Raw genomic sequence first — 13,297 nt, 5'->3', positions numbered from 1 at the left:
CATTTGTTTGGCTTCACTGGTTTTTGCTACAGATGAAGACCCGGAATCTACCAGTCACTGTAATGACCTCGTGTGCTTATGTTCATCTCTTGCTGTAGGCAGAACTTCAGAAGAAGGAGGTTGAATGCAGGAAAAGCCAGGAATTGATCCAAGGTCTGGAGACCAGTCAGCAGATGTCGTCAGAGAAGGTAGTACTGCATAACTGACCTGTAACTGGAGCAGCCATGTGTAGTATTGCGTCATGTCTGATGATTGTCCTATCCATGCCAGAATATTCAATGATGTGATCCAAGTTTGCATTGGTTGTACCGTTCAAATAAAAAAAAAAGAAAAAGAAGGCTTCCTCATGAGTAGAGAGACATGTTCTAAATTTTTTTTTTGCCCAAGTTGGTTTTAAATTTTTCAGTGATATGTAACCATGTGTGTTCGATGTGTAACCATCAAATTATGGCTCTCTTTTTTTCTAGGTTGCCAAGCTGGAGAAACAGCTCAGTTTTGTGTCGCACTCTGAAACTACCTTAAAGCACAGCGTCAGGAAGAGTGAAGCAGAGCTGAAGGCTATGAAAGAAGGTGAGCCTCAACAATCGAATCAGCAGCAGCAAGTGGTTTTTTCTTGGGGTCAGAGAAATAGTCAGGTAACTTCAATAATGGAGCTTGGCTACGGATATAAAGCCACAGATGTGTCAAGTTTACCGTGACCAATCTCAGTTTAAGTTTAAGGACGTGGTTTCAGAAGAACTACTTACCCCTGACTAGCACCTCCTCTTTCTTCCGTGGCCCTACTGTTATGCAGCATGCATCCACAAAAGGGCCTTTGAAAATTTTGGCTGAAAGCTTTTACGATATGGGTGCCAGTTAACACCATTTGTCCAGCAGAACAGTAGTACTGTGTATTGATGTGCATTGTAGCCACCGCTGTGGCTCAGTGGTTATGTTGCTCAGCTGCTGATGTGAAAGACGCGGGTTCTATCCCGGCCACGGCGGTTGCATTTCGATTGAGGTGAAATGCTAAAGTCTTGTGCTGTGCAGTGTGAGTGCACGTTAAAGAACCCCAGGTGGTCGAAATGATCCAGAGCCCTCCACTACGGCGTCCCTCATAGCCTGAGTCGCCTTGGGACGTTAAACCCTGTAAACCAAACCGATGTGCTATTGTGTTCAGTGTAACCTAAACCCATGAGCTCATGTTCAGTTTGTGAACGCAGTGCCATATTGGACTGCCAACCTGATCAGTGCCACACTTCGCAGTGGTAGGTAGCAGGTGTCAGTGTTTCTTTGCTGCTCAGGGCTTGCTGTCTTTTCTATTTGCTCGCCACCTGAACAGTATGCATAAAAATCATGTGCATCCCTGCAGTTGCTGCATAAAGGCATGGCAGGGGCGAAATTGAGCAAGTGAAACATGGGCACATAAGGGGGCCTGACTGATGTGATAGTGGTGAAGCTGTTCCCCCATTGCTATCTAGCGACAACAATGGGAGAGATAAAGTAAATTCTGAACTGGGAGTATTGGCTAACATGTATGTGTTGCAAGTCCTAGCAGTATTGCAGGTTGGTGGTGCAAGTGCTTTGGGTGTTCACATCAACAGAAGAGCCTTCAGGTTGGGTGTTCGCACGCAGCCACTGCCACCTGCTGCATAGGGTTTTTGCTTGCACTGGTCATCACCACATGCTTGTGACAATGACGAATGTGTACTAATTGCGTGAGGATTAGCTGGAGCACGGCCTCATGATGTAAAAGTGCTGGCCTTCCAGGTATTGGAGATTCAAGGGTGTAGTATGCTGGTTTGCATATGCGGGGTTGGAACACTGCACGGGTATAATGTGCTGGTTAAATTACACAAGATCGCATGCCGGTGCACTTCAATGCCACATTCAGGTTTTGTCTTTCATGTTTTGTTTTGTTTCACTAAAGTGGCGTGGAGTTTACAGAAAGTGACAGTGCAATGCAGAAAATGAAATGAAATTCTCATGCCACTTGTGCACCTGTGCTTGATGCATTCCATGAGGAAAACGATGTGTTACATGCTGGCACCGTTTGGGTTGTTGGACGTGTGAATGGAAAAAGCTTAAAAACAACTTCATTGTGACCACAAATGACTGCCTGTGGAATACAGCCTTGTGGTCACTATGGCGCGTTGGGGCTTTTGTTGTCTTGGAGGTTCCAAGCTGCTAGCATACCTGTACAAGTTGCCTTGATGTATTGGGCATACTTCTTAAAAGCCATTTTATTGAATATATCGTGGGTATGACAATGCATATATGCCAGCTGCACTAGCCTTACATACAAGAGCACTTAATAGCCACCACGGTGGCTCAGTGGTTATGGTGCTCGGCTGTTGACCAGAAAGATGTGAGTTCGATCCCAGCCACAGCGGTCACATTCCAGTGGAGGTAAAATGCTAGAGACGGAGGTACTGTGCGATGTCAGTGCACATTAAAGAACCCCAGGGGGTCGAATTATCCAGAGCCCTTCACTGTGGTGTCCCTTACAGCCTGAGTCGCTTCGAGACATTAGACTGTATAAACCTAACCAGACCAGAGCAGTTAATAACTTTATCCAGATAAATTACAATGGTAGGCTTAAAGTTAGTATGGAGAAAGCCAAAGCAACTCTTGACAGTATGGTAGAGGAATGCCAGCTTATGGTTGGTAGTGAGGTACTACTAGTAGCGGAGTAGTGGTCTAGGGAAATTATTCATGAAAGATCCAAACAGTGAGAAAAAGACTAACAGAAGGAGGGGTTGGAGTGTATTTCGTATGCGTTGCGTTGTTATGACCAGCGGACAGCAGCATACTTATGGTGGATACCTCAGAAGAAAAGTACTATGTGACATGTGTCCTGCCAGTGCCCCATAGTGTAAAGCTGATCATTGCGCAGCATGTTGAGAGGGAAAAATACATCTACAAAGGGTGACAAAAGCAAGTTGAAGCTATAATTAAGGTGTGCACATGTTGTGCCTAGACCGGGTACCGAACCTGTGGTCAAATAGAGTGGCAGAGTGGATGGCAAGCCCAGGTTAAGGTTAGGCAAGAGAAGCAGGGAACCAGATGCAGGTTAGGAAATGGATAATGGTGGCTGTAGGCAGGGCTGATTGAAAGTCTCTGGGAGACATGCTTGTCCTACCGAGGATTTTACATGGGTGGCGGTGATGATGTTTAGGCTTAAAGGAGGAGTGGATGCACTGCGTTGCACGGGTAACTGCACTAGAGATGTCAGTACACTGTATGCTTTTCCACACATTGCAGCGGCTCAGCACTGAGGGCAAGCGATGGCTCTGTAGTGGTGTATGAGATGGGCTGGCACCATGTTGGTGCCACTTGACCGATGGTTTTCCTCAGCCACCAAAATAAACTGGTCTCATTATGCCATGACAGGTGCACAGAAAAGGAATGGGGAGTTAAAGGGGTTGGAGTGATGAATTCATTGACAGGGGCTGTACAAACCATTTCATGTCAGGGATGCTGATATGTCGAGACTTCCACACCAGTGTCTCAGTTTGACTTCATGCAGCACCTGGACCTTTATCTATGGATCATTTGTTAGTCATCACTTGCCATAAATTGCCATGGAGGTGACAAACGCATGCAGTGCAAAACCTCGTAGTAACAAGTGGTATGTACTGACGGCAGATATCCTCGGGCATTTGATGGCCAGCTGCACATGCAAGCGACACTGGGAGCACTGCAATAACCGTGACAGAATCAGTTGCCTTAGTTATTGGTGCACGAAAGCTTGTTGCTACCTATCTTTGTCTGACGCCTGTTGGCTTTGAAAACCGAGCCTCGACACAAAACCGAAACCAAAGTGAAAGCCAAAGTTCTGTGCACCTAATTCACATTTAGCCTAACCATGCTAAGTCGTCCTTCATTTTTTCTTGGCAGTTTTCTCTCATTCAAATATGTGCGGTGTGGATAGGGCCAAATAGTGAGTTTGAATTAACGGTATTCCTTGGGTATTTGCGCTGCAACAGTTTGAGGCTGCACTGAATTGACGTTTTGGATGTGCCAAGAGATGAAGTCCCATTTCCCCCACTTCATGCTGCTGGACTGTCGGGGCATCATGGTGGCTCACAAAATGCGCAGAGATGACGAAGCTGAAACAGGAACTGTCCTCCCTGGAGGCGGAGAACAAGCGACTGAAGGAAGAGCTGGAGGCTGTGCGGCAGCAGGCAGACGAGGAGCGGGCCCAGCTGCAGGAGGAGATGGCACAGCTGCGCGAGTCCCTGCATGCTGCAGCCCAGAAGGTGAGCAGTGGGGACACTCCCTTTGAGACAGCTGGGCAGAGTGCAGGCAGCAATGCATGGGAAGAGAGTGGAGTGCACACACAGCATGAAGGGGTTTCCACATGCCAGCTACTCCGAGAAGAGATACGAAAAGTAGGGGTGTGCGAATATTCGAAATTTTCGAATATAATTCGAATATTATATTTTTAGTATTCGAATTCGATTCGAAATCCAAGTATTCGTGTTGTCTCGAATATTCGACCCGACGCGAATATTCGTATCTAGCCGAATATTCAATGTGAGCACCGCCGTTCATTTCGGTCCGCAAGCCCTATTGACAGACATAACAACAAGGCGGCGCCCAGAGCAATGCGCATTCCTTCCTCCAAGGGCCATGCTGTAACTGACTGCGCTGGTGAGCTCCTTTGTGGCTATACCTGCGAAGCTGGTATAGTCAGAGCTGTGCACGAAGTACCTCGCAATACGTGCCAGTTCAGTGCCAAGTGAGAGGGCATTTTCTGTGGATGGAGGAGTCGTTTCAGCCAGAAGGGAACTACTTCTGCCTGACCATGTGGAGCAGCGGGTTTTCCTTCACGACAACCTTTCATGTTCATCCCAGCAACACGCGTTCGTGCTGATGGCAAGCTAGACTTAATCAATGCTGTGTACCAGCCATCTTCTCTGATATTTCCACTCTTCTAAGAATAATGTTCGAGACTGATACTTTTTGTGCAGCCACACACACCTTTTGTGTTCATTTAATCATCGATAGTTGAACTGTGATGTTCTTCGGTGCTCAAATAAATGTTTTGTAGTGGTTAAATGCGCCTGTCCTTGATTATTCGATATTCGATTCGATATTCGGAGCCAAGTATTTGCATTCGATTCGTATTTGAAGAATTTGATATTCGCACACCCCTAACGAAAAGTTATTAAATGCAAATCATCTTGTGATGGTGAGCAGAGCCTGCTTAGAATACGTAATATTGTCCAGGTGAGCACAGAGGATGAAAAGGAGTGTGTGATGAGGGGCCAGCTGGTACAGCATGCTTTAAAACATGAAAACTGCACAGGAGACAAGACGCAAAGTCAAGTTGGAAATCTGCGCTCGTTCTGTCCACCCTTCCTCTCTGTCTTGTCTCCTGCGCAGTTTTTATACTTTAAACTAGCGTTACCTAGGTGGTTTCCCACAAGGAGAAATGGAAGTTCTCAGGATGATCACTCATTGCCCTGGAGTAATGTTACAGGACAGAACATGCCCACACAGGCAGTTGTGTGGGACAGAGCACTAGGCCTGCCAGGCATTAAAATCTCACCACCACCATCACTCTGCATGCAGTATGCGAGGTCTCTGTGTGCGTTCATGTCCACTACTAACATCACTGCGGCCCAGAAAGAGAAAGAAGAATCGGAATGGATCTGGAGGAACTCCCAGTGCTTTGGGGTAGTATTAGAAGGTGACATCGTAGACAGCATGGGCTGAAGCCAGCTCCTACCCTTGTGCCTGCTCAGAACAGTTCTCTGGTTTACATCAGTGCCCATCCTACGGTTTCACTTCTTGGCGCAGCCCCGAGAAGACGTAGCTTTGAACCAAAAAAAGTGATTTTTTTTTTTTAAATATTTTTCTCCATTTGTATGCCTCGTTTTTTATGTTGTCCCAAAGTTTCACTGCTGAAATCAACCTGGAAGTACTCTAAAAAAAATTGTTTCATTAACCGCGGCAGCTCTGCACTGCAGGGAAACACTCAGACGATGGGTGTTCTTCTCTGCTATGGCTTTCTGTCTAGAAACTCACCTTGCGGAGCAGACTTCTTCCCGACTCTTTTCTCTTTTATCTGCTATGACCCAGTTTGCTTTGTTTCACTCGAAGGACCATAATGCAGGTCAAGACATTTCGTGCTTTTCAAATTTTCGAATTTTAAATTTCTTGTACGAAAATTCTTCTCACTCTAGATACGGCAACAGACACTGCATTGCAAAAATTCAAAACCAGAGTTTGTGCTTTGTGAAAAAAAAAAAGAAAATTATTAGAATGTCTTTACCTGTAGCACGTCAGTAGGAAAGCAATTGCTGAACCAGCCTTCTGCCACATTTTCTTTACTATGCAGCTTTTTCACAAGATTCAGAGGAAAAATATCTATTGGAAGACAGTTTTTTTTTTTTTTTTTGAGATACAACAGTGAAATTTTGTGAGAGCAGTCATAAAATTATTTGTGATGTCCTCAATAAAATTCATGTAAATGCAGTAAGAAATACAAAAACTTTTTGCTGGAAGCCATGTCCAACCTTGAAGTTCTTTAGGGGTGGGCCAAAGAGATGGCCACTATTTTGTTTGATTCGTTTATCCCTGCTACTGCCTAAGGTGCAAGACGTTGCAGCCGTGGTAAAGTCAGCATAACTGAGTGAAAATCACATGGTCATATAAATAGCGAGCTTTTAAAATGTTGTCTGGCCTTGCTATCCCTTGCAAAGTTGCTGTCCGCTTGTGCCTAACAAGGAGGGTTTCTGTTGCAGGTGGAGCAGCTGGAGGAAGAAGCAGCCACCAACGAAACCAACAGCACCAGCCTTGCTGACCTGCAGAGCAAGGTGGCTGGTCTCGAGGACCAGGTGTCTGAGAAAAACAAGGTGTGCGCCTGCTAGAGGGGTTTGTGACACCCTTGCTGCATGGCTATCGGGCACCCATGAATCCGTGCATTGGGCGTTGGCAGAAAGCGACACCTGTCAGTTACTTGTCTAGGGTTTAAATCTACAGTGCTCTTGCCTGGAATTGCTCTTATCTGGGTGCTTCGTTAACTCTGTTCATGTTTTGCTGCTTCACCACATCCCACCATGATGCCGCCGCGGTGGCTCAGTGGCTATGGCGCTCGGCTGCTGACCCGAAGGACGCGGGTGCGATCCCGGCCACGGCAGCTGAATTTCGATCGAGGTGCAATTCTAGAGGGCCGTGTGCTCTGCGATGTCAGTGCACGTTGAAGAACCCCAGGGGGTCGAAATTCCCGGAGCCCTCCACTACGGCGTCTCTCATAGCCTTGGTCGCTTTGGGACGTTAAACCCCATAAACCAAACCAAACATCCCACCATGATGAGTTGGTGGAACACTATTGGCCGCCGCGGTGGCTCAGTGGTTATGGCGCTCGGCTGCTGACCCAAAAGACGCGGGTTCGATCCCGGCCGCGGCGGCTGGAATTTCTTTGGAGGAGAAATTCTAGAGGCCCGTGTACTGTGCGATGTCAGTGCACGTTAAAGAACCCCAGGTGGTCGAAACTTCCGGAGCCCTCCACTACGGCGTCTCCCATAGCCTCAGTCGCTTTGGGACGTTAAACCCCATAAACCAAACCAAACATCACCCTAGCGGCAAAGAAATTACTTTGCATCCAGTGCGTATGTTTTGACAGCTAATGGTGTGCTGTGTAATTTTCATACTCTGAATTGGGTTGCATGCATCAATTCTAGGCTGCAGGCAAAGACAGTGGTAAAGTTCAATTTTTTCGCTAATATTTCCCGAACTAACATTATGCTATATAAAATGTTGCATTCCAAAAACCTTTGGCTGGAAAAATTTCATCACCTGCTCTCAGGTTGTGTTAGAGCTCCAGTTGCAATGCAAAAGTTAGGTAGCAGCTATGCTGAAACTGTACTGATCAATTCCCTGCTCTTCAAGGACCTTTCCTTGAGGGAAAAACTCCTCAAGTTGTATTATCCAGTTTGCAGACATTATTGACACTTTTACACTGCCTTGATTTCATTAGCATTCGTAGCATGGCATATTAGTACTGGTGAACAGTGCCATCTGTGTAAATGGCAGGTGCTATGAATCATCAGTATTTACATTTTTTATTGTAAATATTTTCATATTTATGTTAATGGCGAAATGTTAATGGTGAAAGAAGTTTTGCTTTCTGTAAAAACTGTTGTTTGAGGTGCATTTAGCTAATGGTAGCCACTAGCCATTTAACAGTTTTCCTGTTGCAGGATTTCAGGTTGGATGTTATTATTTTGCTAAAAATGCATCACTTGATCTATACGTTTCAGTCTTCAAAAACGTTTTCAGTAAAGTTTCGGCTCAAATCGAATGACAAACCCCAGGAAATCACCAGCTCCACGTAGTGCATAGCAAAATGTAGTTTCTTGCTGTATCTCTGGCCATGTTGCAGACACATTGCTTTTGTGCAGTTAAGTAGTGATATATTAGTCCTACATGGCTAGTTGTAAGAAGTCATCCTGAATGGAGATGAAAAACACATTATTTTCAGTCATGCTGTAGAGAGTTTGTGAGCACTTGTTTGCTTCTCTGATTGGTTGAAAAGATGCATACATGCGTAACTTTGGCTGCATTGCATGAATATGCTAACGTCGAGCATAGTGTTACCCCATATTGTGACATATCAGTAGACTCTGAATACTGTAAGTCGACCCCACAACCCGTAGCCCTTGCTGACCAAAAAAAAGTCAAAGATACCCCTCCCCCTCTGCAGGATGGCATTGCAGTGCGTGCCAGCTCAAAGCAAAGAACAGGTAATGATGCAATCTCAGGAACAGCACTCAGAGGCAAATGAAGGTGAAACACGATGAAATGGCACTCCACTCTGCCTTCCATACCTACGCGTGGCCAGCTGACTAGCAGCTAATCAGACTGCAAACGTTCTTGTAGTTCTCAATTCTCGCTTAACTTACGCTCCGGAGGTTACCGGAAGTTTGCTCTCACACTGTCTACCACTCATCAGGGAAAGGAACGGCTGGCGTGAGCGAGCAGGGTAAATGGCAAACAATTTGAATATTCCTAGCGGAACTGATATGCGCATGAATTAAGGATTATTTTTGGGCACAGAGCTCCACGCATTCTGCCAGGAACGGGTACCAGCATGAGCCATGTACTACCCATGTCTTGGCCATAACTACCTTAGACCCTGCAAATGGGTTGGCTTGACACATGGAGGAAAGGAAGAATTAGGAGAGGCCATTGTGGCACGTGTTTTGAAGACAGAATTAAGGGCTCCGCCATGCCAGTTGGCATTGTCGTCTCGGTGTGCGTGTGCCCTGATGACCAAGGCACATTGCACTGGGCTGCCAGCAGCTAACAGACGGGTGATGCAGCCACTGCTTTGTGATGAGCCAAATAATTTCAATCATTCTTAAGAAAGCAAGGATCTCCTGGCACACTTTTAACGCAATAGCATTAAGGAGCTTGTGTTTCAGGGAAGCCAATGTCGTCACCAATGTCCGTTGTCGCCGTGATTGACTGTGAGCGAAAAATCCGTGAAAAATCCCCAGAGAAGCAGCCTAGGTGGGCCATCTAGGTGACACGACCTCGTGGCGTCATCACATTCTGCCCACCAAATTGTGAGCAAACTGCGCACCGTGGCAGGTGGCTGTTCAATTAATGATTGAACACGACAGGTTGTTCGGGAAGGGCAACCTGAGTCGCACAAGTCCCACCGGTGGCGGCACCTGCCATCGCAGGGCAGTGGTGCATCGCTTAACCGCTGCATTACTGTGCTAGGAGTGGTATGAGGACTCCCAGGGATCTATGAATGTTATGTAGAGAATGACCTTGCTATGAGCTATGAAGTAGAAAATGAATTTTTTTTGTCATGCTGCCCCTTGGATAGTGTGGGCCTCTCCTAGCCTTTTCTTCCTCCATGCCTCTGCATATAGGTTGACCCCCCGAATATCCAGTGGTCGTTGACTTATATGTCCCAGTACTTGGTAGTTGTTTATTTGCCTGGAAAGATTTCGGTTACTTTGTGTTAAGCATGGCTCTCTGGAAACACACTGAGGGTGCATTGCAGAGGAGGGTGTGGTGAATCGATTAATGGCCAGTGGTCATTTTGTCCCACTGGCTGCTTCAGCTTGGAACGTTCCTACCCGCAGATGCTGAAGTTGCAGCAGCAGAGGATCAGTGACATGAAGAAGACGCTGCAGAGGGAACTGAAAAACCACCACGGGGCTTCCAGCAGTGGTGCCTCCAGCACTGGCGCCACTCTCAACAACGAGAAGATAGCCAGCCTAGTCAATGAGGCACCGCCCTCTGTCGACCTTGGCAGTGCTCCGGGTCCAGCGGGCAATAGCGTGTCGAAGACTGGAGCCCTGGACACGGCAACAGCACAGCCAAGGGGTCTCGACAACAGGCTAGAAGACGACATCAACTTCAAATACCTAAAGCACGTGGTCTTCAAGTTCATGACGAGCAAAGAGTACGAGGTAGGAAGGCCAGCGATGAAATGGGCTTGCTAGCAATGCTGTACTTGCTTGTCGCCTGTCACCTTACTTATTTGTACCCTGCCAAAGTTGCCTCATGTCCTAGGTGGCATGTGAAATACGCACATTGTTGGTGCAGAAGGGTATTTAGGGAAAAAAAGAATCCAGTATTAAGTGAGAAAAAATGTTTTTTTGTGGTGTAGATTTGCTGCGTCGAGATGAGACTGTTGGAGCACGTTTGTGCACTTGAACTGACATTGTTTCATGTATAGTTTGCCTGATGCCTAAATCCATAAAGCATAAAGTTTGTCTGGAAATCTGGTGATGATGCACTCCTTGTAGAGCGTACGTCCAGCCACGTTTTATTGTGTACTGCCTTTACCACAAGTAACCAGGCAACGAGGTTTGTTCCTCAGCTGTTTAACGGAACACTTGTGACGCCCTTTAAGCTCTAAATCTGTGTAAGGCAATAAGAACCTTAGAAGTTAGTACTCACCTTTCACCTTAATGTTAGTACTCACCTTAAATCAATGCTTTAGGGACTCTGTTATAGAAACCAACCCATTGCTTGGTTACTTTTGGCAAAGACCATACAGCTCATTCCTCTTTTCTCATGAAAGCCCTTCATGCGTCTCTAGCAGTTTGAAAGTTTGTTATTCAATTATAATGAAGTGATGAGTCCAGAAGTAAACTATACTCTTGCAGGAACTAGTCATTTAAAATAATTCCCCAGGTGACCATTGCTTACAATACTGGCTTTACCTTGTCAGTGCAGTGCACCATTTTTCTTGAAACTGTTGGCCAAATTACTTGTCATTTTGTGTCGGTGTGTTTGTGTGTGTGTGTGGGGGGGGGGGCATGTGTGTGTGTGTGTGTGTGCGTGCGCGTGCATGTGTACATGCACACGTGTGCATTAGAATTACTTGACTGATGTACCTTTAGCTGTAAGACTCTGCTAGCGAGCTTGGCAACGTGAAATTTGCCAAGTGCTTTCCATGCACGAAGTGGCAGTGCAGTGAGAATTTGGCTCTCAAGGGCCAAAATATGCTTCATAGACATGACTAGGGTCATGACATGACATTCCCCTTTTTTGATGATATCTGCCTTTTTCACATGGCCACTGTGTGTATGCGTGCCACTCCTCCTCGAGCTCCACTGGCTGAATACACACAGCCAGCTTCTGTGGTGCACATGCGCAGTTTATGTCAGTGACATGTGCAAGTGGCAGATGGTGGTAGCTTTCAAGCACACACTTGCCACTTTGCAGGTGTAGTTAGCACCTCCTGGTACTGGATTGCACCTGCGTTGCCCACGTGCATTTGTTTTCAGCCAGTTTTCTGGGTAGCAGACGAATTTTTGTGCACTCCCCCCCAGAGGGCGCCACATCTTGTGAAACAGGTGGATGGTGGACATCAGTAGGAAAGATAGAGTGATGGGAATATGGTTAATTTGTCCATCTGAATTCTCTTGAAAGGTTAGAATGTAGCGATGAACAAAGTTCCGCTGACACCTAGACATTATTGTTTCCCCATCTGCTCAAGCAAGCTAGCGCATCAAGTGCTGCTGCTCTGGCAACAATGTGCTCACGCGGTTGTGTGGGAAGAGTCATGAGACTGGCGCCTGACAAAAGTAATACTACCGCATTTGCACAAATATAACACAAGTTTTTTTTTCTTAAAGTCAGCTTCAGCAAGTACCTCGCATTGTACTTTGAACCAAGCTGCACAAATAGTGCCATTTTTTTGCTGTTTTTTGAGACACCTACAGTGAGCTCACCCACAAGGCTCGTGGGCTCGACGACCTTGAATCATTGAGGCGAAGTATGTCGCACGGGCTGGTGAATTTCTGCAAACATGAAAAGAATGTGGCACGGGCCGTTGAGAAAGAAGGGAAGGCTGTCAAGGAGACATGAGGAGTAGGGAAGAGAAAAAAAGCTGGCAAACGGACACAGACACACTCAGAAATGGACACCCTGTGAATATTAGTGGCCTTAGACATGACCAACTTTCAACTGTCTGGCAAAATTTGCAGAGCTTATCTGTCCCTCGTCCTTGCTGCCAATGCCTGTGGCTTTCTTCTATCTTATTACTGATCCTGCTAGTTTGCAGGAATGATTAGATGCTGCTTGCAGAGATAGAATGTCATGGGATCGGTTCTAACAGAGAGGAAACTCAGCTTTCTTGAATCACGATGGGTACTGTAGTGCACAAAAAGGATGAGACGCATAAGAAAGCCATACACGGCAGGCACCCATCTTTACAACAGGCTCTCAGACAGCACCCATCATGAACCAGTACATACACGCCTAACTTCTTGCCCTGTTTCTTGAGTCAGATAGGCAACATGGTGTAGCGGAGTTCAAACCATTGGCCCAAGTGAGACAGCTGGTCAACCCGGTTGAAGATTTTGCCATGAATAATGACATGTGCCATCGTGTGCGCCAACAGATCACTTGCTGTGTGGTGGTTGTGGAGAGAGTGTGTTGCCCCGTGCTGGCACACACATTGTTGCAGCTGCCACAGAAAGTGGCTCATTGTGCCTTCAACTACATATTCCGAAGGCTTGTTTCTCAGAGCTGCTGGCCTTGTAGTTCGTTGCCAGAGGGGTGATATGGTTAGATTTTTTTTTTTCTGAAAACTGCAGCGGAATCACAAAGGTGTTTCCGTTAAGTGTGTGACAATTGCCAATGGCATGAGTTGGAGAAAGAGCATCCCCTTTTGCGTTCTCACAATCACTAACATGTGACAGCATGTTGCAGGTTCACATTCGATGTTTACAGGCTGCGGTGCTCTCGCAGGCAATTGCTAGTAGCTTTAGGCCATTTTTGCTCATTAGTACTACAGTAGAACCCCGCTGTTACGTTCCTCACTGCTGCGTTT

The 13,297-nt window shown here is 46.3% G+C and overlaps 1 protein-coding gene across 3 annotated transcripts in view; it reads left to right on the top strand.

Moving 5' to 3' along the window:
• LOC149355569 (golgin subfamily A member 1-like) overlaps window positions 1-13,297 on the top strand; it is a 76,553-nt gene that overhangs the window by 53,134 nt on the left and 10,122 nt on the right. For all 3 annotated transcript variants that reach the window (XM_089583900.1, XM_089583901.1, XM_089583902.1), the window contains 5 exons: window positions 99-188; window positions 468-570; window positions 4,081-4,241; window positions 6,735-6,845; window positions 10,092-10,421. In XM_089583900.1, the coding sequence (XP_089440026.1) occupies window positions 99-188; window positions 468-570; window positions 4,081-4,241; window positions 6,735-6,845; window positions 10,092-10,421 (795 nt within the window). The remainder of the gene's footprint in view (window positions 1-98; window positions 189-467; window positions 571-4,080; window positions 4,242-6,734; window positions 6,846-10,091; window positions 10,422-13,297) is intronic.

This window comes from Amblyomma mixtum, chromosome 3 (assembly GCF_055824585.1).
Source record: "Amblyomma mixtum isolate Tamu chromosome 3, ASM5582458v1, whole genome shotgun sequence".
Lineage (NCBI taxonomy): Eukaryota > Metazoa > Arthropoda > Arachnida > Ixodida > Ixodidae > Amblyomma > Amblyomma mixtum.
The sequence above is the reverse complement of the archived record's forward strand: the minus strand, read 5'-3'. Positions and strand labels throughout refer to the sequence as shown.